The sequence below is a fragment of the Convolutriloba macropyga genome, chromosome 4 (assembly GCF_964194025.1).
Source record: "Convolutriloba macropyga chromosome 4, txConMacr16.3, whole genome shotgun sequence".
In the NCBI taxonomy this organism is placed as follows: domain Eukaryota; kingdom Metazoa; phylum Xenacoelomorpha; order Acoela; family Convolutidae; genus Convolutriloba; species Convolutriloba macropyga.
Window position 1 is genome coordinate 68,707,407 of NC_134471.1, and position 26,267 is coordinate 68,733,673.

The 26,267-nt window shown below is 34.9% G+C and overlaps 1 protein-coding gene across 1 annotated transcript in view; it reads left to right on the forward strand.

Moving 5' to 3' along the window:
• The window catches only part of LOC142338148 (uncharacterized), a 127,701-nt gene that overhangs the window by 90,976 nt on the left and 10,458 nt on the right, over positions 1 to 26,267 (forward strand). Inside the window, exons 31-34 of the mRNA XM_075387784.1 lie at positions 8,777 to 8,969; positions 12,223 to 12,297; positions 16,262 to 16,356; positions 18,868 to 18,995. Of these exons, the coding sequence (XP_075243899.1) occupies positions 8,777 to 8,969; positions 12,223 to 12,297; positions 16,262 to 16,356; positions 18,868 to 18,995 (491 nt within the window). The remainder of the gene's footprint in view (positions 1 to 8,776; positions 8,970 to 12,222; positions 12,298 to 16,261; positions 16,357 to 18,867; positions 18,996 to 26,267) is intronic.

The window sequence follows — 26,267 nt, forward strand, 5'->3', positions numbered from 1 at the left end:
ATCGGTAACTGTTTTGTTCGAAACAAGAGGTAAATTTCTGAATATGATACAATCTTTCGATTGGTAACGTTCAATTTCATTAGTTTTTTGTTTCAGGTACTGGACTTCGTTTTGTAAATCAATGATTTGATCATTCTTCTTCTCTAAATCTACACAAATTTTGCGAAATGAGTCTTTTACGGCAGGCGAAATACCGTCATCAAGTGTGTTCAAAATATATTCATAGTCCATGTTTAAACAAAACGTGAATTCGAATTCAGTTTAATGCAATAGCGCGCTGAGCAAGCGACCGTTTTCTAGCTAGACATTTCTCTCTGACTTGTGAGTCTGAAGAGAGTTTGAAGTTAGAAGAGGTTGTTGAATAATATCAAGAAATGAGGCAAGAATACAATTTCTAACTTTCAAAAAAACAAAAATTCATAGTCTCCACGATTATTTTCATAGGTAGCATGTGGTAGTTTTAGGTTAATTCCTTAGCTGAGTTAAATTTTTCTTCTATTCGAAGTTGTTTTTCTATTCGTGACCAATTTATTTGTTTTGAAGCAAAATCTTTGGATTTTTATCAATTGAATGCAGAAAAACGCGTAAGCAATGCAAATTACTGCAAACAAGCGTACTCATTACAAAATTGGAAGCTTTGTGAAGTCCAGCTACGAAATGAGTTTACTGTTTTTACTCTTTCAGCCATTTTTGAAAACAGCTATTTTATTTCTGTGGAATTGACTGGAATGAACGTGAACTCTTTAGATTGAAACTATCAGGATAGGTTGAGATTGAGAACATAGTTAATTTGCCAAGTTCTGGAGTTACTCTGGTATGCAATTGCTAAATAAACAAACAGAAATAAATTGAGCAGTCTAATTTGGTGTGAAATTTAGTTCTTCTTTGCTAAACAGACAAAAAGTAGACTTGCTTTGCAAAGTGATTAAGTTGTAAGAAGGACCTAGAATGAAGAAAATAGGATATTAAACGCAGTAAACTCAATTTTATTACAGCAGAAGAAAGGTATATATAATTTTTAAAAGCCAATTGTAGCTTTGATTCGGAATTCCCCTCAAAACGCTAAAAAATGAATTTCCAGGAGGGAAATTTTTTATTAAAAATTAACTACATGTTCCTTGTAAGCAGCGGTGCCTTGGAAAGTAATAACTGTTCACTTCAGGAAAGATATAAAGAGTAATTTTGTCAACAAACAAATAGACTGCAAAACAAAAAGGGATAATCCTGATTTGCGCTTTTATGAACTGGTTGGCCGTTTTTGGATTTTTCTAAAGAAATATAAAACTATTTATATGCAAATGTTCATTGCCGTCGGCAAACGTAAAACAGAAAGTAAAAAGGATATAAGCTTTGCTTGAGCAACTTCGTGCAGGAAAGGGCAACGCAAAGCTGTATTCGGAAAAATAGATTCACAAATTGTTTTTTCGCTTATGCTTGGCGCAAATATTTTTCGAGATCAAGGAAACGGGATGCTTGAATGGTGTAATTTTGCAGGTTTTTCGATTATATGTGGAACAAACAAACAGACAAACTAGTTGCGATGACAACACTAAGTATAGCAATAAGACTGTTGAAAGGCCTCTATGCAGAATTGAAATTAGAAAAACTCCGATTTAAATTTTGGTTTTTAGTTAATATACTTGTAAAGATTTGGATCAAAAGTCGCTAGGCAATTACTCAGAACAACCATGGGAGTAATGATTCAAGACTGAATTTGTGATTGCGTGAGAAATTTGGTATAAATCTTGCAAAACTTTTGATATAAATTATGCAAATAACTGTCGTAGGTCTTGTATTGAAATCGCAACACTCGCTTTGACATATCAGTTGAAGCGTTGAAATTTGGAAAAGAGAAAGTATCTATTTGAAGGAAAAAGATACGTTACTTTTGTTTTGCAATCTCACATTGAAGAGAATAAAAAATGATAGGTCAAAAAGTTTGAAAAAATTGTTTTGTGTAGACAAAAGAATTTCTAAAATTTTTGATGTTTCTGTGGGTTAAAAAGGAGCAAATATAGTTTAGAAGTCCTTTTCAAACTAAGTTGAAATGTAAAAAGATAAAAAACGTTGACTGAAGTATGTCAAAATTTGTCTTTGAGATTGACAAAAATTTGCCATTGGAGAAATATTTTTGAACTCATCGCTACGAAGAGATATGGAATGCGAATGAGTAAAAGACCACCAACGTTGATTTATTTCTTAGTCAAGCACGCAAATGGATTACGCGTATAGGTTGGAACTAAGCGGAAATACATCAAATAATGCTTCTTATTTTACCTAAAAAACTATTGAAATAAAATTTTACGGGTCGGCAACAGTTGTCTTCCTCCCTACAATCAGTAAAACATAATTTCTTAATTTTCTCTGAGCCAGTTGGCTTCAAAAACTAACTGGTGACTCCTGGGACAACTGTGGACGCAATAAAAAAAACAGCAAAGATTTTTACGTTGACTCTACTGTTTAATTTCATTTTCTAGAAAAAACAATTGGAAACAATAACTGAGGCATTCATGAATGAAACCACACTTTTTCCATAGTCATACTGTTCCTCTAATACAGTTCTAAAATCTGAGGAATTCAAATTGGTTATCTTTTTGTTTCAAAGTGTTATTGCTGACAAATATCTGACAAGGAGAGACAGTAGGACTACTTAAGTTTTACCTGTTTATATAAATCATTAAGATCGTAAGGAGAATTGTTAAAAATTGTTTCAAATCACAACATCTACCTAGGGGAAGCAAAGTTAATCATAGGATAAATTTGACAAGTATACACAACTAGAAATGAATGTAAGCAAACAGGCATGTATTCGCTGAAATCCGAATTGACGATTCGATATAATATTGAACTTTTTACAAAATGACCACATTCGTTTGAAGAGTATTTTCTCGAATACTTTTCTCATTGAACTCAACAGACTTATAGGTCGGTAGTTACTGGGATCTTCACGACTGCCGTCTTTGAGCAAAGGTAAAACGCATGCCTTTTTGAAGTTATCAGGAAAGATACCCTTGTTCAGGCAATTGTTGAAAATTACAGTCAAAACCGGGGCAATGACTGTAATTGAAATTTTCAAAATTATGTTACTTATACCATCATGACCAACCGAGGAGCAGTTTTTCAAGTTTTCGATAGCGCTGACTACCTCATCTGTAGTGAATTCGGGAAGAAATATGGTGTGTTCTACAAGTTTTGTTTTACAAATAAAATTGTTTATATTGTAATTCTCGGCTAATTTTGATCCAATGGTTGCGAAGAAAGCATTAAATTGCTCAACGTCTAACTCAATTTCATTTTTCTTTTCATCTTTACAGAAGTGATTATATGCATCAAATACACTTTTTGCTTTACCCTTGAAGTCTGCATATTTATCATAGAAATCTTTTTTTGAGTTTCGAATAGACTTTGTAAGTCTATTTTTTGCTTTCCGAAGTTCATTCAGATTTTCAATAGAAAGAGATTTCAGGTACACTGATCTTGCTTCATCTCTCAACCTTATGTTCTTCTTGACATCTCTGTTGACCCAGTTTTTTTTAAAATTTCCGATTCTTAGTAATCGGTGCAAAGCGGTCAAGGACTTCAATAAATTCATTAGTAATGAAAACAATCTGGTCATTAGGATGTTGAAATGAACTTACTTTTTTCAATTTTTGCTGGAGTACCAACAAATACTTGTAAATCGTTTCTGCTTTCGCAGTGCGATCAGATTCCTGGTAAAAATTCTGTATCACGATCATGTTTGCGAAATATTATTTTTGTGTCAATTAGAAGAGAATAATGATCTGATATGTTGCTCTCCAACGTGTGAACATCGGAATCCATAGTTGTGAACATATGATCAACACACGAAGCAGAAGTTGAAGTTACACGTGTAGGAGCATTGTTCCTAATGTGCAGGCCAAAAGATTTCATATACTCAAGGTGGGATGAGGAGGTTCTATTGTTTTTCAAAACATGAACGTTGAAATCGCCGCACACTATAGCACTCAATTTTGAGGAAACAAGGTTCTCAATCACCAAGTCAAATTTCTCCTGGAAAACATCATAATTCATCGAGGGTGGTCGGTAAACAATTGAAAGTCTCAAAGTCCTTTGGCTCTGGATGTCAATGGTGAGTATTTCAAGTTCGGTTTCATACTTTACTATCTTGTACTCCAGGCTGTCATGAACAAATATTGCGCAGCCACCACCGCATTGGTTTTTCCGTGTCCTCGAAATAATTGGTCTATAGTTCGGAAGTTTTTATAAAGATAGACAGTCAGTGTCTGAGAGCCACGTCTCACAGAGACGTAGAGCAATAGGCTGGTTTTCAAAACTTGCTAAAAAGGCTGCTAGTTGATCATGATGGCTTCTTATTGATTGGATATTCAAAAAAAGAACAAAACCAGTCTTCAGATTGTCCACAAACTTTTCCTTTGAAATCTTACCGAAATCAATTGTACTTATGAAAAGTAGTAGGATTAAAAAATTAGTTCCTGTTGTCCAGCAACGCTGCATATCGACTGAAACGCTTCCGTTAAGTTGTGGGGTATTTTTCTCTGCGGCAAATTACTCAAAACCCTTTTATGTAGTCCAGCTTTTGTTCGTCGTCACCCATCATGCCTTTCAACTGATCTAGAACAGAAGCATCATGCACAGGAATCTCGGAAATCACACGTTTAACTCCCTTTGGAGTTGCTTGTGGTGCCATAGAATATTGCTGCCGAAGTCCAAATGGTGGTAGTTTGAAATTAAGTATCACGTTTGTCTTAAGAGGGTTTTTGGAAATCGTCTTGTTTCTCTCAATAATCAATCCTTTGGCAGCTAGTTCGTCAACATCTTTTTTACTCGCAATAGTATGAAGTTGGACGTTATTATCAAATTTGAGCAGAACTTGAGGCTTAGAATTATTGGATGTAACTCTGAAATCTTGATCCTTCGCATACTCATAGAGTTCTTTATCTACCTTAGTTAACCGTTCGTCCATAAAAACAGAATTTTGATTCAAGGGATTCAAAAAATTTCGCAGCAACTTTTTCCTTCCCCAAATTCTTGTTTTCAAATCAAAATTATTGAACTTAGCTAAAATGGGTGGAGGTTGAGAAGGGTCTTTGATCTGCGCCAGTTCATGACATCCAACCAGATCCTTCACTGCCTTGTTGATCCCCAACACTCGATTGACAAATTAAATAACATCATCGGTAACTGTTTTGTTCGAAACAAGAGGTAAATTTCTGAATATGATACAATCTTTCGATTGGTACGTTCAATTTCATTAGTTTTTTGTTTCAGGTACTGGACTTCGTTTTGTAAATCAATGATTTGAACATTCTTCTACTCTAAATCTACACAAATTTTGCGAAATGAGTCTTTTACGGCAGGCGAAATACCGTCATCAAGTGTGTTCAAAATATATTCATAGTCCATGTTTAAACAAAACGTGAATTCGAATTCAGTTTAATGCAATAGCGCGCTGAGCAAGCGACCGTTTTCTAGCTAGACATTTCTCTCTGACTTGTGAGTCTGAAGAGAGTTTGAAGTTAGAAGAGGTTGTTGAATAATATCAAGAAATGAGGCAAGAATACAATTTCTAACTTTCAAAAAAACAAAAATTCATAGTCTCCACGATTATTTTCATAGGCAGCATGTGGTAGTTTTAGGTTAATTCCTTAGCTGAGTTAAATTTTTCTTCTATTCGAAGTTGCTTTTCTATTCGTGACCAATTTATTTGTTTTGAAGCAAAATCTTTGGATTTTTATCAATTGAATGCAGAAAAACGCGTAAGCAATGCAAATTACTGCAAACAAGCGTACTCATTACAAAATTTGGAAGCTTTGTGAAGTCCAGCTACGAAATGAGTTTACTGTTTTTACTCTTTCAGCCATTTTTGAAAACAGCAATTTTATTTCTGTGGAATTGACTGGAATGAACGTGAACTCTTTAGATTGAAACTATCAGGATAGGTTGAGATTGAGAACATAGTTAATTTGCCAAGTTCTGGAGTTACTCTGGTATGCAATTGCTAAATAAACAAACAGAAATAAATTGAGCAGTCTAATTTGGTGTGAAATTTAGTTCTTCTTTGCTAAACATACAAAAAGTAGACTTGCTTTGCAAAGTGATTAAGTTGTAAGAAGGACCTAGAATGAAGAAAAGAGGATATTATACGCAGTAAACTCAATTTTATTACAGCAGAAGAAAGGTATATATAATTTTTAAAAGCCAATTGTAGCTTTGATTCGGAATTCCACTCAAAACGCTAAAAAATGAATTTCCAGGAGGGAAATTTTTTATTAAAAATTAACTACATGTTCCTTGTAAGCAGCGGTGCCTTGGAAAGTAATAACTGTTCACTTCAGGAAAGATATAAAGAGTAATTTTGTCAACAAACAAATAGACTGCAAAACAAAAAGTGATAATCCTGATTTGCGCTTTTATGAACTGGTTGGCCGTTTTTGGATTTTTCTAAAGAAATATAAAACTATTTATATGCAAATGTTCATTGCCGTCGGCAAACGTAAAACAGAAAGTAAAAAGGATAAAAGCTTTGCTTGAGCAACTTCGTGCAGGAAAGGGCAACGCAAAGCTGTATTCGGAAAAATAGATTCACAAATTGTTTTTTCGCTTATGCTTGGCGCAAATATTTTTCGAGATCAAGGAAACGGGATGCTTGAATGGTGTAATTTTGCAGGTTTTTCGATTATATGTGGAACAAACAAACAGACAAACTAGTTGCAATGACAACACTAAGTATAGCAATAAGACTGTTGAAAGGCCTCTATGCAGAATTGAAATTAGAAAAACTCCGATTTAAATTTTGGTTTTTAGTTAATATACTTGTACAGATTTGGATCAAAAGTCGCTAGGCAATTACTCAGAACAACCATGGGAGTAATGATTCAAGACTGAATTTGTGATTGCGTGAGAAATTTGGTATAAATCTTGCAAAACTTTTGATATAAATTATGCAAATAACTGTCGTAGGTCTTGTATTGAAATCGCAACACTCGTTTTGACATATCAGTTGAAGCGTTGAAATTTGGAAAAGAGAAAGTATCTATTTGAAGGAAAAAGATACGTTACTTTTGTTTTGCAATCTCACATTGAAGAGAATAAAAAATGATAGGTCAAAAAGTTTGAAAAAATTGTTTTGTGTAGACAAAAGAATTTCTAAAATTTTTGATGTTTCTGTGGGTTAAAAAGGAGCAAATATAGTTTAGAAGTCCTTTTCAAACTAAGTTGAAATGTAAAAAGATAAAAAACGTTGACTGAAGTATGTCAAAATTTGTCTTTGAGATTGACAAAAATTTGCCATTGGAGAAATTTTTTTGAACTCATCGCTACGAAGAGATATGGAATGCGAATGAGTAAAAGACCACCAACGTTGATTTATTTATTAGTCAAGCACTTAAATGGATTACGCGTATAGGTTGGAACTAAGCGGAAATACATCAAATAATGCTTCTTATTTTACCTAAAAAACTATTGAAAAAAAATTTTACGGGTCGGCAACAGTTGTCTTCCTCCCTACAATCAGTAAAACATAATTTCTTAATTTTCTCTGAGCCAGTTGGCTTCAGAAATTAACTGGTGACTCCTGGGACAACTGTGGACGCAATAAAAAAAACAGCAAAGATTTTTACGTTGACTCAATACTGTTTAATTTCATTTTCTAGAAAAAACAATTGGAAACAATAACTGAGGCATTCATGAATGAAACCACACTTTTTCCATAGTCATACTGTTCCTCTAATACAGTTCTAAAATCTGAGGAATTCAAATTGGTTATCTTTTTGTTTCAAAGTGTTATTGCTGACAAATATCTGACAAGGAGAGACAGTAGGACTACTTAAGTTTTACCTGTTTATATAAATCATTAAGATCGTAAGGAGAATTGTTAAAAATTGTTTCAAATCACAACATCTACCTAGGGGAAGCAAAGTTAATCATAGGATAAATTTGACAAGTATACACAACTAGAAATGAATGTAAGCAAACAGGCATGTATTCGCTTAGCTATTGTTGAGCATGAAACATAAATTTTTATTGAGCCTTGAAGTTAGAGAATGAATTGAACCACAGAAGTCGGGACATCTTGAAGATACTTTTACCTGAAATAAATTGAATCTCGTGACTAAACTTCTACGCCCACCATTGCACTTTTACGTTAGGTCAAAAACCCTTACAAATGAAACGACACATTACTTATCGCTGATAAAACTGATAACTCTGAGTAACCTTTGGCACAAGAAAGACCGCCAGAAGAGCGTGAAGGAGCGCGAGAACAAATTTGGCGTTTGATTTAATGAAAGACGTTGATTGCTTGTGTTATAACCCAGCTTATGGTATATCAAGCAAACAAAGTTGCTACTTCGGCAGGGCTTTGGTGCAACGGTAGAATGCCTGAGTGCGGTCCTGGAGTTATTAGGTTTTGGTCCTCTAAGCTCTATTTTTTTAGCAGTATATGGAGTTATTTAATACGACAGTTGGGTTACTACACATGTTGGATAACGGTAAATAATAGTTTTTGCATAATTCAACCTACCGTCTAACAATTCAAGTCTTTTCATACTCAATTTGATTTTGACCAACCACTTTCTGTTTACTAATTGGTCCCTCAAATGTTATAGTTTTTTTCACGTTTTCTAGAAAATTGCCGTTTCCGTCCCGGAGCAAGCAGTTATCGTTAAGACTCCAGCAAAATAATTTCCTCAGGAAAAACATTTTTCATGTTAAAAAACTTCTGCATTTATGCAGCTTCAGCTAACTCTTCTTCACTAATTGTCACCACTTTTAGGGCTACAAAGCGTTTGATGTGTACGAACTGGCCAGTGGACTCAAAGGTCCGGAAGGAGCACCGGTGAGGCCGCAGGACTACGTCGAGGAGTACATCAGTAAGATCATCCTGTTGCCATCTGATGACGATGTATGCACTCCCGGAGAGGACTTCTCGGATTCGATCAACATCACATCTCTATTCGGATGCGCAGGTGACCTTTTTAATAATTCACGCACATTTCCAGCACAACTAGGATCCCGTATTGAGGTCCCACGCCGAAAATACTTCTCATTAGACTATATTGCAGACTTTTGCGTTTTTGAAGCTTTGACGCCCCGTTATTTAGGTTTCGGAATGCGCCGGTGTGAGCTCAAGTTGGATGTGGTCATCGACCTATTTATGTATGATGAACATCGACATTTCGTGCACAATAATAATAATACTGTGCTCACGAATTAATTAGGATTGTCGTGCTAACGAATTATACATCAATTAAACTGTTTTCAACAATTGTCTCTCTTTTTGGCATTCAGTAATCCCCCTTTATCATCTGTTTCAATAATACTACTATGTTCAGATTAACCTACAGCTCAGAAGAGCTGACCGGGCCAAGATTTCTGCACTAACGAAGCAAGGCATTAGTATGCTATATTGGCGGCGAATGCTTTGAGTTTGTAAGATCTACAATAAACGAGTTGAAACAAAATATCTCTGATTCTAACTTAAATAGATTTGCGTTAAATTTGGCCAAATTCCTGAGCCAGAGTAAAACCACTTTAAAAGCCATATCGGATTGCAAAGCAATTTGAAGTAAAATTTAGCTTCCTTAACAGCAAGCCGATTGTCATTTGAAAATTTAGAAAAATAAAGCTCAAAACGCACACGTTTTAAGATGCCGCAATTGCAATGCTAGTATATACATAGCCAGAAGTTGACTTCTATAAACTTTTCAACTTTAAAAAGTGGAAGTTGCCTGTTCCAAGCAAGGTTGCGCAACTTTGCCGAAGTCGCTTCGAAATGTTGTCTCTACATCTCGAACTGCAACGCAGCTCTGTACGAACGCCAGTAGTCACGTAACCTCTATATAACCATTATTGCCAAGACGAGGCATATAATTGGCAATTTAAAATTTTATTAAGTGAACAAAACAAACAACCTACGTCATGGCCAATCCCCTCGTTCGCTGTATGTAATCCGGGAAACGCGGCCCAGGTCATCAAAGATAGACTATCCAGTGAACCGAGACTTGATAAGCCTTGATAACACATACATAATCTTGACATCTCTTGCAAAACTTGAAACATCTTGCCGATTACTGGAAATACCTTTTCATGGTAAATCTTGATCAAATGGGATTTTTTTCTGCTAGCGCCCCCCATCCCTACCATAAATTATGCCCCCCCGTTTACAGTTGTTTAAGCATTAAGTTTATTGCGGAAAAAATTCATAAGATGTTGATAAGATCTTATAAAGGTAAGCCAAGAACATTTCGTGACAGCTCTTGAAATAATCATGACAAATCTTGGTCTTCTCATATCAAGTGCTAAGATCTTGACAAGATTTACCCTATCAAGGTGTATTAAGTATCGTTTCACTGGGTAAAATGAGCCTATCTCCGAAATATCCGACTTCCGCTTCACTCATTTAAAAAAATTGACTGGCTTGGATGTCGGCTTGCTTAACCGCCAAATCAAAGGCAATTGTTGAAAAGAGGTATCTTTTTCCTGGAAATGATCCGAAAAAAGCTACCAGTTTTTCTTATGGTAATTTGAGGATAATTGCGATATTGTGGCTGTTGGTATTCAGTTTATTTAGTTATGCAGTCACTAATAGTGGATTATTGTTATTGTTCCCAAATTTTTTGAGTTTTTACGCTATCCCCACTTTTATTATTCAGACAATTTCTGTCTTTTTTGAGGGCATCCAAGGTTGGCATATGTGATAGCAAACTAAAGTTCTCTGCGTCTAAAATTTCACTACAAAGAGACATTTTGAGTTTTCCATTTTTGGAAAAGTTTTCACATATTTCCTACACACAATTTCGAAAATTTATTTTTAAAAAATCGTATTTAGCTACAATTATTGTCAAAATTCAATCCTTCACGACAACCAGCGGTCTTGTCGAGGGTATTTTTAAAAACAGGTAACGTATAGTTTTTTCAATGTCTTCAAATGGTACAGAAATACGAAAGAAGTTTTCGAGAAAAAATTGCAAAAAATCATTTTATCAAAACTTTAAGACATTTTAATGAAGTTTGAACTCGTTTCTCACATTTGTGAACCTAATTTTTAATCCAATGTTCAGTTTGTGTCCCATCTATGTTAAGGCCTTGTTAAACAGGGAGAAAATGTTTGAGATCTGTCTATTAATGGTTAATTTTAAAAAAAAAATTTTGAAAAATCAAAAACTTTTAAAGAACCTGAGAAAGTATTATATATTCAAACAAAATCTGTTGCATATAATTTCAGTAATAGATCATTTTTGGTGTTATCGATTACATTAATTTATAAAGATACTTTATATCGAACCCGAGAAATAAAAATACAACCTTTAAATTTAAGTGATAGCATGAACCACTGACTGAACACAGGTGCAGTCTATTTTTCTAAATAACTGTTTATAGTTTTTGATGATTTTGATTTCAATTAAAAGTAAAATTTTATAAAGCATATCAGGTGGAAGAACGGTTAATCACACTGAGTTAATTTTTTTTAAAAAAAACTTTAGTCTTCAGGTCGCGGATACCAATTTCTGAGATCGAAGAGAGAAATGATTTCCGTGAGTTGTTGTTGCCTTGACGTGCTTTGACTGCTGCTTTAGTGTTATATGACTTGCCAACATTAGACTTCTTCACGACTGTTATTAAAAACCAACATGTTAATTCTATTGATGCTTAGCTTCATTTGTGTGAATCATTTTTATTGTTCGGATTTTTTGACTTCGAATATAATTGTTTTGAAAAAAAACCGAATACATTTTTTGTTCTAGTTCTCTGATTCAAAGTCCTATTTTGATGGCTTGCCTGATAATAATAATGATAAAAATTCGTATTAAAAAGAGGCAGTTTTTAATGCATTTAGTTTTTGTATGCTCATGGAGATTTCCTGCGACACTTTTTTCGACACTTTTTTCAAAAAGGAACCATTTAGTTTTTAACTTTCGTTCTAACGTGTTTTCTCTCTAGTTTGCTTTGTTTTTTGCAGTTGTTGACAGATTTATTGAGTTTTAAATTAAAGCGTACCTCAACGATTATGACATCAACTGTTACGTCTCTCTCTATGCTTTTGGTAATTTTATCGTCGTTTTTTCAGTAAACGAAGTTTACTTATATTTAAAAAGTTTTAAATTCACTATTGATGAGCGTTTCGTCTTTTTGAGCGAATAGATTAAATTAAGAGGTCTTAATTGCTCTCTATTAAAAGTATAGCGTCTGCCCTGTGACCCTTGTTGTTGTTTTGTTCAGAGCCAGAAACTTCACCGTCAAGTGGATCTCAATCTGCATCAGAAAGTGCATCCATCTCTCCATCCACGGAAACAAGTAATTATATGTCACACTCTCAATCTCATTCCCCACCCCCCCCCCCCCCCCTCCCCCCTATTTATAAACGTTTAATCGTTAAACATTGGGATCTTTTCTGCTAGCGCCCCCCGCTTAGTTAGGCACCCCCCATTTATAAATGTGTAAACATATTGTTAAAGCTAAGTAATCTTTTACGTGAACATATATGAGCAATATGCATTTACTAAAAGCTACCACAGCTATGGTTTGAAAGTATTACGTATTTTGACATCACCAATGATGAAATGCAAATATTGCTCTTACAATTCACGAAAACTTAGATTTTGGGGGTGCTAAATTAACAGCTAAATTAAAGATCGCATTCGGGTTGAGTTCCTTGCCCCATCTTTCTACTAATCGGAGGTAGGAAATTGCTACGAAACGACGGTGCCGACAGGGGGTTTAGCCTACAAGAAAAAATTGAGAAATCCGACGCTTAATTCTGATTCGCCGAATACGGGATTTGTAAAAACATCATGCGATCGTTTAGCTATTACAACTGGTCAGCGGTCGGATTGGGCTGTTGGTTGGAATTTTTGTATTTGGGTTGTCGGCTGAACGCCCTGTCGGCCAATTTGGCAAACTGTTGAAACGATACTCACTCATTAGTGGAATAAGTTCGAATAAGTTATTAAGCTTAAATTATCTTCGGCAAGCGGTGCTAGGAAAATTGACCGACAGGACGTTTAGACGACAAGGAAAAAGAGAGAAATATAGCCGACATTTTTATCACAATTGGTCATAAAAGAGTCTCATTGGTCCATAAATCAGTAGTTCGGTTGTGATAGATTCATATCAAGTCCCACGGGCCGCTGAGGCATGACCATGGCCTGCGAGGCATGGCCATGGCCCGCGAGGCATAGCCAGATGCGGTAAAATACGGTCCGACCACGGATAGACCTTCGTTACACTAGTTGATGCAAACACTGCGGTATATTTGTCCGCTTACGAAATAGTGTTTTAAATTGGCCAATCACAGCTGCAGAATTAGTTTTATTGCTCATTTTACTTGAATTGTCGGTTAAATTTCCAGTTATTCCCCCATTGAATTATCGATTAAGCCGAGTTGAAATTAGCATAATTAAATAATTAAATTAGCAAATACAGTTTTGGTATATATTATCAAAGGATCTTCGAGTAAGAGGACATTATGTTAGCCAAATAGCACTTGCGTGATTATTTGCAAAGTTTTCTGCTGTACGATTTATGCAAAAAGAAAATAATGAGGATAGATTATTCATTGTGCAGATTAGATTAAATCAGGTCTTATCGCAACTACAATTTATAACCCCGACCGCACACAAATGATAATGAAGCGACGCCATTTCTTGCGGTTGTTTTTTTTACTCAATATGAACCAATCCGAATAATTTTCCGATGAAATTCGAGCATTCGGCTAGAACTCTCATTTTTCTCACTCTGCTAAACGCCCATCCAGCTAGAATTCCTATAGCTCACTTCAAATTTCTAACTTCAAATTTGTCTTGAAAAACTTCATATTTACATTTATCAGCAACTATTTGTTTATATGAACTCAACTTCATTCACTCCTGATGTCAGACTCGGGACTGTTACACATTGAATAAACTTAAGAACAAAAACAAAAGCTCCGCAAATACTCGATTGAAGTTGACATGAAGGTAAATGTGACTCCTTAACGTAGTTTAACTTGACCTCTGCTTTATCTCCATTGAATTCATCATGCTAGTAAAACAGCTTTATACGGTGTCGTTAATTTACCTTATAACCTCTGAAGGTATTCTACCTCAACTTGGCTTTAACTCGGCGAACCTCAACGATTCTAATTTTTATCGGCGTTTTAATGTTTTTATGAGGCCGAAGTCAATAAAATTATCTTTTCATTTGACAGCTGATGTCTTTAATGGCTTCAAAACTTCGGGTTTTCTTATTATTGGCCATCCCCATCTCAGTCAAAAAGACGGCTATTATTGCGGTCATTTTTTTACAGTTCAAAGAATTTGAATTGTATTGGGGCGCTGTCTTTTTTTTTAAGATCTGTTCACATATTTTCATTATTTTTGAAGTCAAATTGGAGTAGTAATTTTGGTCACGCCGAAACAGGAAGTGGAGCGAAAAAGCGAGAGGTTTTGCGGCGTAAATTTTTTTGCTCAAACTTTAAAGAAGAGTGAGAAAATGGTGTTTGAACAAAAATTTGCTTTCTCTCTAGTGGTTTTTTTGTTCACATGCGGCAATTTCACTTAGATTTTTACTGTTTTCAATATTTTGGATAGGATTTTTTTTCTAAATAGTTTTCCCAATCCATTCATATTTCATTCTAAGCCTAGTTTTTTGTTTGAACAAATTTTCCATTTCTCGCTAGTGGTTTTTTGTTCACATGCGGCTATTTGACATTGATTTTCTGTTTTTTTTTTTAAATTTATTTGATCTGATTTTTTTTAAAGATGGTTTTCCTGATTCACTCTTAGTCCGTTCTAGGTCTAGTTTTTCTGTTTAGTCAATGAAAATTCTTTCAATTGTACGTCAGAACTTGTCCTGCTATGTTTTTTTACTTCGTTGAATAACAAAATTGTTTTCTGCTCTACCTAAGTCACAGCTTGTTCACCTTTTTGCTTGAAATATTTATGACTTCTCTGTGCTAGTTTGGGTTTTTGAACAGCAGTTGCTCAGCAGAGCAATCTAAATGAACGAAATGAAAACGAAATGAGCCATTAAAACGAAACCCGCAATAGATACGGGAAAACCCATAAAGCCCATTTTAGGATGCCCGCTACTAGCCCCTGTATCCCCTTATTAAAAAAGCGGTGTACTTCTAACTACGGAATGACATCTAAATATTCCGCACTTAAAAATGTATTTATTTTAAACTCATTTTTCAATTTTTCCCTTTCTTCAATCCCAATCGAGAATAAATCCTCTGGGAATCAATGGTGGCTGTTTTCTGGCAATTTGCCAGTTCTATTATTATTTGTAAGTTTTTGCATTTTGACTGTTTTGGTGTAATTTGGTAGTTTTATGACTTAGTCTCTCTAATGGCAGATTATCTTCCCAAGTAGTTACATGTAAATCTATTTAGGGTTTTGAATTAAAATTTTTGTTTTTTAAGCCTTTGAATTTAATTGATTTCAAAAAATTCAATGCCTATTTGAACTTCCTCCTTTTTCTACTTTTTGTTGACTTGTTACCTAATCTTATTACCATCTGCTTTGTAGTGAAGTGCAAGTTTTTTGTTTGTATTTGATTTTATCTGATGCTACATGTTATCGTAGTCTCATTAATAACCGGTCTAATCGGTCCTCTAATGAGGAGCTAAATAATTCTTTTTATGGTGTATTTAGAAAAGTTTTGTAACTCACGCCAATTGCTTTTTTCAACAGCAAGTGAATCTTTAAAAGTATCCTATCTCTTCCACATTGCTAGAAAAGTAAGTCAATACGTGGATTAGCGCGATTGGAACATTATATGCAAGCGCACATTGCTGAGCCTTATTGTTTACCTTAAGTTTTTTTATGTCCGCTTTTTCAGGTAACCATTATTTAATATAAGTGATCTTCTGCCAAAAAACCCATCATACCAAAAAATACCCAAAATAGACCCATTGTTTTACCCTATTGTTGAAATTATAACAAAAATTGTTTAGCTTAATATTTCCCCAAAGAGAATATTTCAAAAGTAATATAATATGTTCACAAAGTTTTAAATGTAAGACAAGTTGTTTTGGCCATTTCTTACCGGCTCGTGGGACTTTTTATGAAAATATCACAACCATGAATGGGTTCAATTATCCACTGAAGTATGTGAAAGCACGTTTGTAACGCTGACTGATAATTCGTAATCGTTTTTTAACGAAAAGATCAAAGGGAACAATGGATTTTTGTAGCATTGGTAATTTGGCAATGGGTAAAATATCGTGCAACCCGTTTGTATATATTTCCGTGTTAATAAAAAGTTGTTTGTTTACTAGGTGAGCCCTGCGCCCACAAGTACGAAGTGGAAATCGCCCAATATGTAATCGGCGGCAGCCCAATAACCGACCTATCAGTAGTCGTTCCATTCATGGTAAGTAAACATATCTATTCGATTTCCAGAGATTAAACGAATCAGCTGCATGAACATGGAATAGCTTTTAAAATCAAATTAAAAAAATCAGTTTTGGCTCAACTTCGAAGCTGAAAGTACTGTGATGCCATTCAAGCCATTTTCTCCATTTATTTTCAGTTTTCAAAACACTACGCGCTGAATATTTGCGGCTTTTGTCTGAAAAATGTCCTCCACTTTTTGCTTGTAGCTAGTTTTGTTCTATTTTTCGCCAAATCCTTAAAAGGTGTAGTTTCAAACAATAACTGTCAGATTGTGACTGGTGTCTGCTGTCAGTGTGAAAAATCGGGCAACATTTTTTAAAGTTTGAAGTGACCGACTGATTTGTGGTGTACTTCCGTCTTCTGCTATTCTCAGCTAAAAGCAAAGCACACATGTTCATCTTTTCACGTTTTTGCTTCAGACGTTGCCCAAAACCATCAGTTTGAGTTAGTAAATCGGTGGCACAGAACTATCACTCTAACCATGAGTATAACTAATTTGAATTTTCGTTTTAGCACTGTTTTAGCACAAAAATTTAGCACAAATTTGTTCGAAAATAAATAAATTAATTCTAAAATAACATCGAGAAAGCTGTCCCTAGACAGCGACAGTTGTTTACTTGCAATTAGACGTTTTGTATCAAGGAGAGGGTACACAGAAATATTAATCTCCGAAAATTTTACAGCATTGAAAGAGGTCATGAATTTGGATAATATCAGCATCGACAACTCCTCTATTGCTCAACAATTATCGCAGCAAAACATAGTTTGGAAAATAAATCCACTGCTTGCTCCACACTTCGGAGGTATATGGGAAAGAATAATTCAAACAGCAAAAAGAACTCTTCTCATAATCTTAAAAAGTCAGCAACTGAAAACAGAAAATTTCCAAACAATTGTGACAGAAACGGAAGGCATCCAAATCTCCCACCCCATAACTTACGTTTCTTTCGATAAAAAGACGAAGGAGCCCTGACACCCAACCACTTCACTCTTCGACGACCACATCTAGCCTTAGCCCCTCTCACAGCGAAATTGAAAACTTTCAGGAAGAAAGATTTCAACTATACGCAAACGCTTTTGAACCACTTCTGGAAAAGTCTTCAAAGAGAGTACACATCAGACCTAATAGGCAGAGCAAAATGGAGAGAGCATTGAAAGAACTCAAAGCGGGTGATTTAGTCTGGATTCTGAACGAATTTACGCCAAGAGGTATTTGGCCCTTCAGACGGATAAGATGTCATTACGGAGCCGACAGAATACCAAGATCATTTAACATTCACACAGCAACAGGTAAACTAACTTGCCCTGCAGTAAAATTGTCAAGAGTCATTGATGAAGAAGAACTTATCAACACAAGGAGCGCAGCAACAAACCCAACATAATTCAAATCTTTATTAGAATTATCACCAAATGTTTCACTTATTCGTCTCCTGAGAACCAGTCATTCAACTTGCAATAATTTTATTAACCCTTTTCTCTCGTTGGGTGGGGTGATTGTACATTTGGTCAAAAAAAGTCCAAATAGCTTTTAAATTCCAAGCCACCGCAACATAACGAATAATATCTCAGAACACTATCACGTACCACAATAATCAAATTGATCCATTTTAAACAAGTAATCGGCACCCCACAAGATTTTCCTATCAAACAATGCAGCTTACAATGGAAAGAGACAATCAACAAGTACAAAAGAGACTACACGTCACAAACTCAATGTGTTGTATATTATTTTTAATTTATCACCAAAGTATTCAGTTTTAGTCCTAATTTTAAAGCGCGCCCTCCTCTTGTCGCGGAGTGTTGAAGCTCAGGCTTCAATATTTCAACGATTCTTTCTAGCTTTAGCTCACATGTTTCCAAGCTAATTTACCGCTGAAACCAAAGTTTGTGAATTCACTATTGTCAAATCGATCTTATAGCAAGTTGGTCAACAGCTTCTATGCAAAATGATGATATCAGAGCATCAAATATCTCAGCTGCCATTAAGATTTTTGTTTTCAAAATACAGTCGCAAAGGCTCACAGCGATTAATTCGTCCTTCGATCCAGCCATTTTTATTAGCTATTTCGGAATTCATCGTAGAGCCGATGATTTTCTCATAATGTAATGCTGCTAATTAATTGCTCTCTTGTGAAGTTTACTGCAATTATATTAGTCCTGTGGTTTTTCAAGCGATTTTTGGCTTGGCTCATTTTTCGTCTGACCCCTTAAACTTTTCCCTAAAAACGGGATGAACAGTTACATCCCGGAGGCAGTTAAGTGGCTGAGCAGCTCTCTTAGAGCCTATTGCAGCACTAGTCTCTAAATAGGTGATTCACTGAAGGTCGTATTGTTAAAAGTTTGACCTCCTCATTCACCCATATTTATTGTTTTTTAGTTTTCCTAGTGTCTAAATGCTGGTTAGCAAATTATTGATAAAAACTTTTATTTTTGAAGACCAAATAGTTTTTCTTCGTCAAAAAAATTAATAAAAACTTTCATGTTTCAGCCTGGGGATTTACAGACGGCAGAATTTTCTGAGCCCTCATTCATCAACGGACTCGTTCTATCACTTTCAGATATTTTTGGAGGTTTGCCACAAACAGGCACTGTCATCAATATTGGTCTCCGATTCATGTAAGTGCCAATTATCTCTTATTTGTCATTATCTTTTCCTATCACACATGAAACAAAATTTCACACGGGCTTTTTCTCTCTCACACACGCGCTCCCTGGTATAGGTTTTAACGTTTTAATAATTTAAACATTGAGTAAATTTGACTTTTTATTTCAATTGCTCTCAAACAAAGTTTCTAGAACTTATATTAGTCCTCTGGCCTTTTTATGCAATTTTTTGCTTGACCGATTTTTCGTCTGACCCATTTGACTTTTCGTCCTTAAAAACGGGATAAATAGGTAGCGCTCGGATGGCATGAAGCGGCCGAGCAGCTTTCTTAGAGCCTTACGCCTTACTAGTCTCTACCTATGCGATTCACCGAAACTGTTTCGAGGAGACAGTTTCAAGGGTTGAAGGTGGTTCTTAGTCTTTAAAATTTGATCCACCTCGGTCACCCGCCCCACCCCAACCCGGCGATTGAGACCACCCTCTCGTCCACAGCCCCACACCCATCTTTTGTCCCCATCCTTTGCTTGAAACCCTCCCACTCTACTCACACCCACCCAGAAGTTGTAAGCTGACCGTAGCTCTTTTGCATTGCTCCTGGTTGTTTAAAGAACGAGAGTTTGTTTGAAAACCGTAGGGTAGGTATGGTGGTCTTTTATTAATAGCCGTCGTTAGCCTCTCAACGGCTTTTATTTAGGCGGTCTCCTTTTTTTAAAATTTGCTTTACCTTTTGATCGCGTTTTTCGTTTTACATAAGTCACGGTTTTCACGCTTGACTTCTGAATAACTTCACTGTTTCAACTAAATGGATTTTAAATTCTTTCACGTATTATATCGCGTAATGTAGTGAATACGGTCAAAGTCAAAAGAGCAAAATCAAAAGAAACTGGATAAAAATATTAAGCCCGGTCATTAATTCATTAATTGCATTAGGTTATCAAAGTTCATTAAAATGATTGCAAGCTGGCATTAGTATTAGTCTTAATAGCCTTCAGTTTGGAAGGTGAGTTAAGTGTAATTTCTGAATTTAACCTAATGTGCAGAATTTTCACACCAAATAAGATCACTTTGACAAATTTTCTGTCAATTTCTATCTTTATTTTTTTTCTTTTTCTCTTTCGATCCCAATCTGTTTCAAGTGTGTCAACGGCGGATATTTTCCGGCAATTTGTTGGCTATGCTTTTTATTCGTTAAATTGTTCGCGAAACGGTGAAAAAGTCGATATCGCACTTTAAAGCAAGTGTTTTGGTTAATTTGTTGAATAAAAAACGAAAACTGAGAGAAGAGCTAGAGTGTTTTTCCTTCATTCCTTTTTCTTAAAGAAAGGTTGAGAGAGAGCGCGACTTATTTTATTTGCTATTTTGAACTGTTTTTTTCATTTTCCCGTTATAAATGATTTTTATCTGTTATTGTATTCCTTACAGACTACGGAGCATGTTTGAGTTGCGGTTATTTCTGACCCGTCTGATGAAACTGAATTGGTTTTAATCAACTTTGACTTTTTTGAAGTTTTTGAGTTTCTATTTTTTACGAGTTTTGATCATCCGCTGTTTTTTTTCGGATGGGAATTTTTTTAAAAGTCATTCTGTTTTTGTTTCCCAAGTTTGTGTTTTTTTTCTATCGACTCCGCTCTGTCCTGTTTTTGATTAAGAACAGTTGAAACAGGATATCTTACTGGACCTGTTGAACTGTTCTAAAGGGCGAATTTTGTTAAACTGTTGACCATCTTCTGCACGTTTTTGTGCTTGTTAAAACATAATTGTATTTGAGTGTTTTTTAATTTTTTACTGCTGGTTTTATAGAAATAAGGAATTTTTGAACGGATGATATTTTAAAATCCAAATCGTAGCTGATGACTTTTTTTGTTGCTCTGATAAATAAAATTTAATTATTTGCGGACTTATTTTTGATTACCTTGCTGCCTTTTTGTTGCTCCGAGAGATTTTTTGGGTTAGTTTTTTGCTTACGAGGAATATTTCGGAGTCTTTCTAACTATTTAATGCTGTAGTTATATTAAAGTACAGCTTAGAGAAGTTTGGTTACTTGCTTAGGCTATACTTCGAATTTTTCTTTTCATGTCTTGTTTGCTGCAGTTTTTTCTAGTTTTTTGTGGAATAGCATGAATTTTTCGTGCCCACATACAGAGAATTGATTTGACTCACCGGCACTCTCCTTTCCTAATCCATTTCTTTAACTCTTGTGACGGCAATCTATTGGCTTCCGAGGAACTGAGAGCAAGATTTAAAACCAAGTTGCAGTAAATGTAACATTAGTCGTTAGTTAGTACGCACAGATTTTCCAGAAAATTGATTTGAAAAAGAGCAGCTATGCCACAAGCATTTATACTTTGCATGAATGTTCAGTTAAAAATTTTCTTCTGAAAAATAGATTCTAAAATATGTCGTTAGTAATAATCTTTTCCATAGTATTTTTCTAAAAATATGTTTTTAATAGCCACCGTCAGCCTCTCAACCGCTTTTAATTAGGCGCTCTCCTTTTTTATTTGGCGCTAACTTTTTAAGATCTGTTCACACATTTTTGGAGTCTAATTGGAGTGGTGAATTTATTCACGCTTAAACAGGAAGTGGAGTGAAAAAGCGAGTGGTTTTGAGGCGTTAATTTTTTTACTTTTATTTTAAAGTAGAGTTAGAAAAACTGTGTTTGAACAAAAATTTGCTTTCTCGATAACAATTTTTTGTTCAAATGTGGAAATTTCACTTTGAGTTTGACTGTTTTTTTAAATTTTTATTATGGATTTTTTACTCAATGGTTTTCCAAATCCAATTTTTGTTCGTTCTAGGTCTAGTTTTCTGTTAAGACAAAGAAAATTCTTTGAATTGTTCGCCAAGACTTGTCCTGCTATGTTTTTTACTTCGTCGAACAAAAAAAAATGTGATCTGATTATTAGCCGCTGTAATGTGATCTGATCAATCAATTTCTATCTTTATTTTTTTCTTTTCTCTTTCGATCCCAATTTGTTTCAAGTGTGTCAACGGCGGCTATTTTCCGGCAATTTGTTGGCTATGCTTTTTATTCGTTTAATTGTTCGCGAAACGGTGAAAAAGTCGATATCGCACTTTAAAGCAAGTGTTTTGGTTAATTTGTTGAATAAAAAACGAAAACTGAGATAAGAGCTAGAGTGTGTTTCCGTCATTCTTTTTTCTTAAAGAAAGGTTGAGAAAGAGCGCGACTTATTTTAACTGCTATTTTGAACTGTTTTTTTCATTTTCCCGTTATAAATGATTTTTAGCTGTTATTGTATTCCTTACAGGCTACGAGCATGTTTGAGTTGCGGTTATTTCTGACCCGTCTGATGAAACTTAATTGGTTTTAATCAAGTTTAACTTTTTTGAAGTTCTTGAGTTTCTATTTTTTACGCGTTTTGATCGTCCGCTGTTTTTATTGGATGGGAATTGTTTTTAAAATCATTCTGTTTTTGTTTCCCAAGTTTGTGTTTTTGTTCTATCGACTCCGCTCTGTCCTGTTTTTGATTATAAACAGTTGAAACAGGATATCTTACTGGACCTGTTGAACTGTTCTAAAGGGCGAATTTTGTTAAACTGTTGACCATCTTCACGTTTTTGTGCTTGTTAAAACATAATTGTATTTGAGTGTTTTTTAATTTTTTACCGCTGGTTTTATAGAAATAAGGTTTTTTTGAACGGATGATATTTTGAAATCCAAATCGTAGCCAATGTTATTTTTTGTTGCTCTTGTAAATAAAATTTAAAGTATTTGCCGACTTATTTTTGATTACCTTGCTGCCTTTTTGTTGCTCCGAGAGATTTTTTGGGTTAGTTTTTTGCTTACGAGGAATATTTCGGAGTCTTTCTAACTATTTATTGCTGTAGTTATATTGAAGTACAGCTTAGAGAAGTTTGGTTACTTGCTTAGGCTTTACTTCGAATTTTCCTTTTCATGTCTTGTTTGCTGCAGTTTTTTTTTTAATTTTTTGCGGAATAGCATGAGTTTTTCGTGCCCACAGACAGAGAATTGATTTGGGTCACCGGCACTCTCCTTTTTTAATCCATTTCTTTAACTCTTGTGACGGCAATCTATTGTGTTCCCAGGAACTGAGACCAAGATTTAAAATCAAGTTGCAGTAAATGTAACATTAGTCGTTAGTTTGTACGCACAGATATTCCAGAAAATTGATTTGAAAAAGAGCAGATATGCCACAAGCATTTATACTTTGCATGAAGGTTCAGTTAAAAATTTTTTTCTGAAAAATAGATTCTAAAATATGTTAGTAATAATCTTTTCCATAGTATTTTTCTAAAAATATGTTTTTGATAGCCACCGTCAGCCTCTCAACCGCTTTTAATTAGGTGCTCTCCTTTTTTATTTGGCGCTAACTTTTTAAGATCTGTTCACACATTTTTGGAGTCAAATTGGAGTGGTGAATTTATTCACGCTTAAACAGGAAGTGGAGTGAAAAAGCGAGTGGTTTTGCGGCGTTAATTTTTTTACTTTGATTTTAAAGTAGAGTTAGAAAAACTGTGTTTGAACAAAAAATCGCTTTCTCGATTCATTTTTTGTTCAAATGCGGAAATTTCACTTTCATTTGGACTGTTTTTTAAAATTTTTATTATTAGATTTTTTACTTAATGGTTTTCCAAATCCATTCTTTGTTCATTCTAAGTCTAGTTTTCTGTTAAGTCAATGAAAATTCTTTAAATTGTACGCCAAGATTTGTCCTGCTATGTTTTTTACTTCGTCGAACAAAAAATTGTGATCTGATTAATAGCCGCCGTCAGCCTCTCAATTGAATTCTTTTTGGGCGTTCTCCTTTTTTTTAATTTGCTTTACTATTTGATCACGTTTCTCATTTTTCATAAGTCACGACTTTCACGTTTGACTTCTGACTTACCTCAATCACTGTTTCAACTGATGGTTTTTATATCCATTCACTCCATGAATTACCTCAGATAGTGAATGCAGTCAAGGTCAAAAATGCAAAATAGAAAGAGCTAAGTTATCGGATAAACCGATAAAAGCCCCGTCAGTTAGTCAATGAAAATTAGGTTATCAAAGCTCATCAGAGTGTTTGCTAGCTGACATTTGTATTAATCCTGCTATCTTTCAGTTAACAAACTAAATTAAGTATATTTTTAGAATCCAAACGAAACTGCACGTCGGTTTAGAACACTTTCTGACACTGAAAAAAAAATAGAAAGAAATGGTCATTTTATCTCTTCTTTTTTTCTTTTCCCGTTTCAATCCCGATGTGCATCAAGAGCGTCAACGGCAGCTTTTTCCGGCAATCTGCAGATTGTGTTTTTTCTGGAAATGGTTTTCCCAATTCACTCATTGTCCGTTCTAGGGCTATTAGTTTGTCTAATCAATGAAAATTCCTTGAGTTGTACGTCAGGTCTTGTCCTGTCATTTTTTTGTTTCGGCTTCTGACGCTCTTTTTCGTTTTACATTTGTTCACGCAGCGAAGCTGAAAAAGTCAAATTTTCTGAATGATTTCTTCCTCTTTCTGACGGCATTTGCGCGCGTGACGTAATTTCTGATTCTTTGTCTAGCAATGGTTTTAAGATCATTTGCGTGAATAGATTTTGATCATACGTGACTTACATCATTCAAAAAAGTGACTTTTGCACTTTAAAACTTCAGTTTATTTTGAAATAGTTTAAGGTTAAAGGATTTTATACGTGCAGTAAAGATCCCTAATAAAAAGTTTCCGCTTAACCAGTTTTTACCTTTTTTTGGTCATTCTAGTCCTTTTTACGACTCGAAGATGAAGGTTGGTTTTTAAATCTGAAGCATATCTGTGCATGACTTGAAAATTTGGGCTGAAACTTGGGCCTCATCTTTTCGAGTACACAGTTTGCTTCTATTGTTCAGTAGTTGGTAACCTCTAGTAATATTCAAAATGAAGATCATTTTGAGAAACTTTGATACCAAAAGGTCTTTCCTACATACCGCGTGCTCCTAACCTACAACGCACCTGCCACCTTTCTCCCTCACCCCACCTCACACACCCCAATCTAAATATTTTTGTCTGGATTTTCTCAAGTTGGCTATACTTTCTATAATCAATAGCCGCTTCTGCTTCTCAGCGGGTTATTATAGCGCCCCTAATTTTTTTTACAATTCAAAGAATTTGAATTGTATTGGGGCGCTGTCTTTTTTAAGATCTGTTCACACATTTTGTGGTTTTTGAATTCAAATTGGAGTAGTGATTTTGGTCACGCCGAAACAAGAAATGGAGCGAAAAAGCGAGTGGTTTTGCGGCGTGAAAATTTCTCAATCTAATTTTAAAGTGGAGTAAGGAAAAAGTGTTTGAACAAAAGTTCGCTTTCTCGCTAACGATTTTTTTGTTCGCATGCGGCAGTTTTTCGATTTTTTTGGATCCGATTTTTTTCTCAATGGTTTTCAACTCATATTTCATTCTGGACCTAGTTTTTTTAAACCAAATTTCCCTTTTTCGTTATTGTTTTTTCGCATGCGGCATTTTGACTTTTTTGCTTTTGTAAAAATAATTTGATCTGATTTTCCTTCCCAACTGGTTCATAGTTCGTTCTAGGTCTAATTGTTTGAGTAGTGAATGAAAATTCCTTGAATTGTGCGTCAGGACGTGTCCTTATATGTTTTTCTCGATTCGCTTTGCCTTTTTGACGGTTGACTGCTGACTTACTTCTTACTGTTTCAACTGAATGGATTTAATATTCTTTCATTTTACGCACTGCAATGAATCCTGTCACAGTCAAAAGATCAAAATCAAAAAAGACGGGATAAACCGATAAAGACCGCTCATTAACTCAATGAGAATTAAATTACCAAAGTTCATCAGATTTTTTGCTAGCTGACATTGGTATTAAGCATATTAGCTTTCAATTAGAAGCTGAATTATGTATAATTTAAGAATCCAATTGAATTTTTAGGCCGAATTAGAACATTTTAACACAAAAAAAACAGAAAAAAATCCGTCAATTCTTCATTCTTCTGTTTCAATCCCGATGTGCACCAAGCGCGTCAACGGCGCTGTTTTCCTGAAATCTGCTGGCTATGTTTTCGTTTGAAATAAAAAATTGTTTAGCGCAAAAAATTGCATTAATTGGCCGGAATTCTCAAAGTTTTTTTTGTTGTTCTAAAGACCCATTTGTCTAGAACTCCTATTTCTTTTGTGACCTGATTCAAAACTATCACAGCCGGAGGTATTATCGCGAAGCTGGATTAAGTATAGTTTTAGAATCTTAACTGAAACTGCACGCCAAATCAGCACGCCACTGCACGCCACTTTTTGACACTGAAAAGGAAACATAGAAAAAATTGGGTC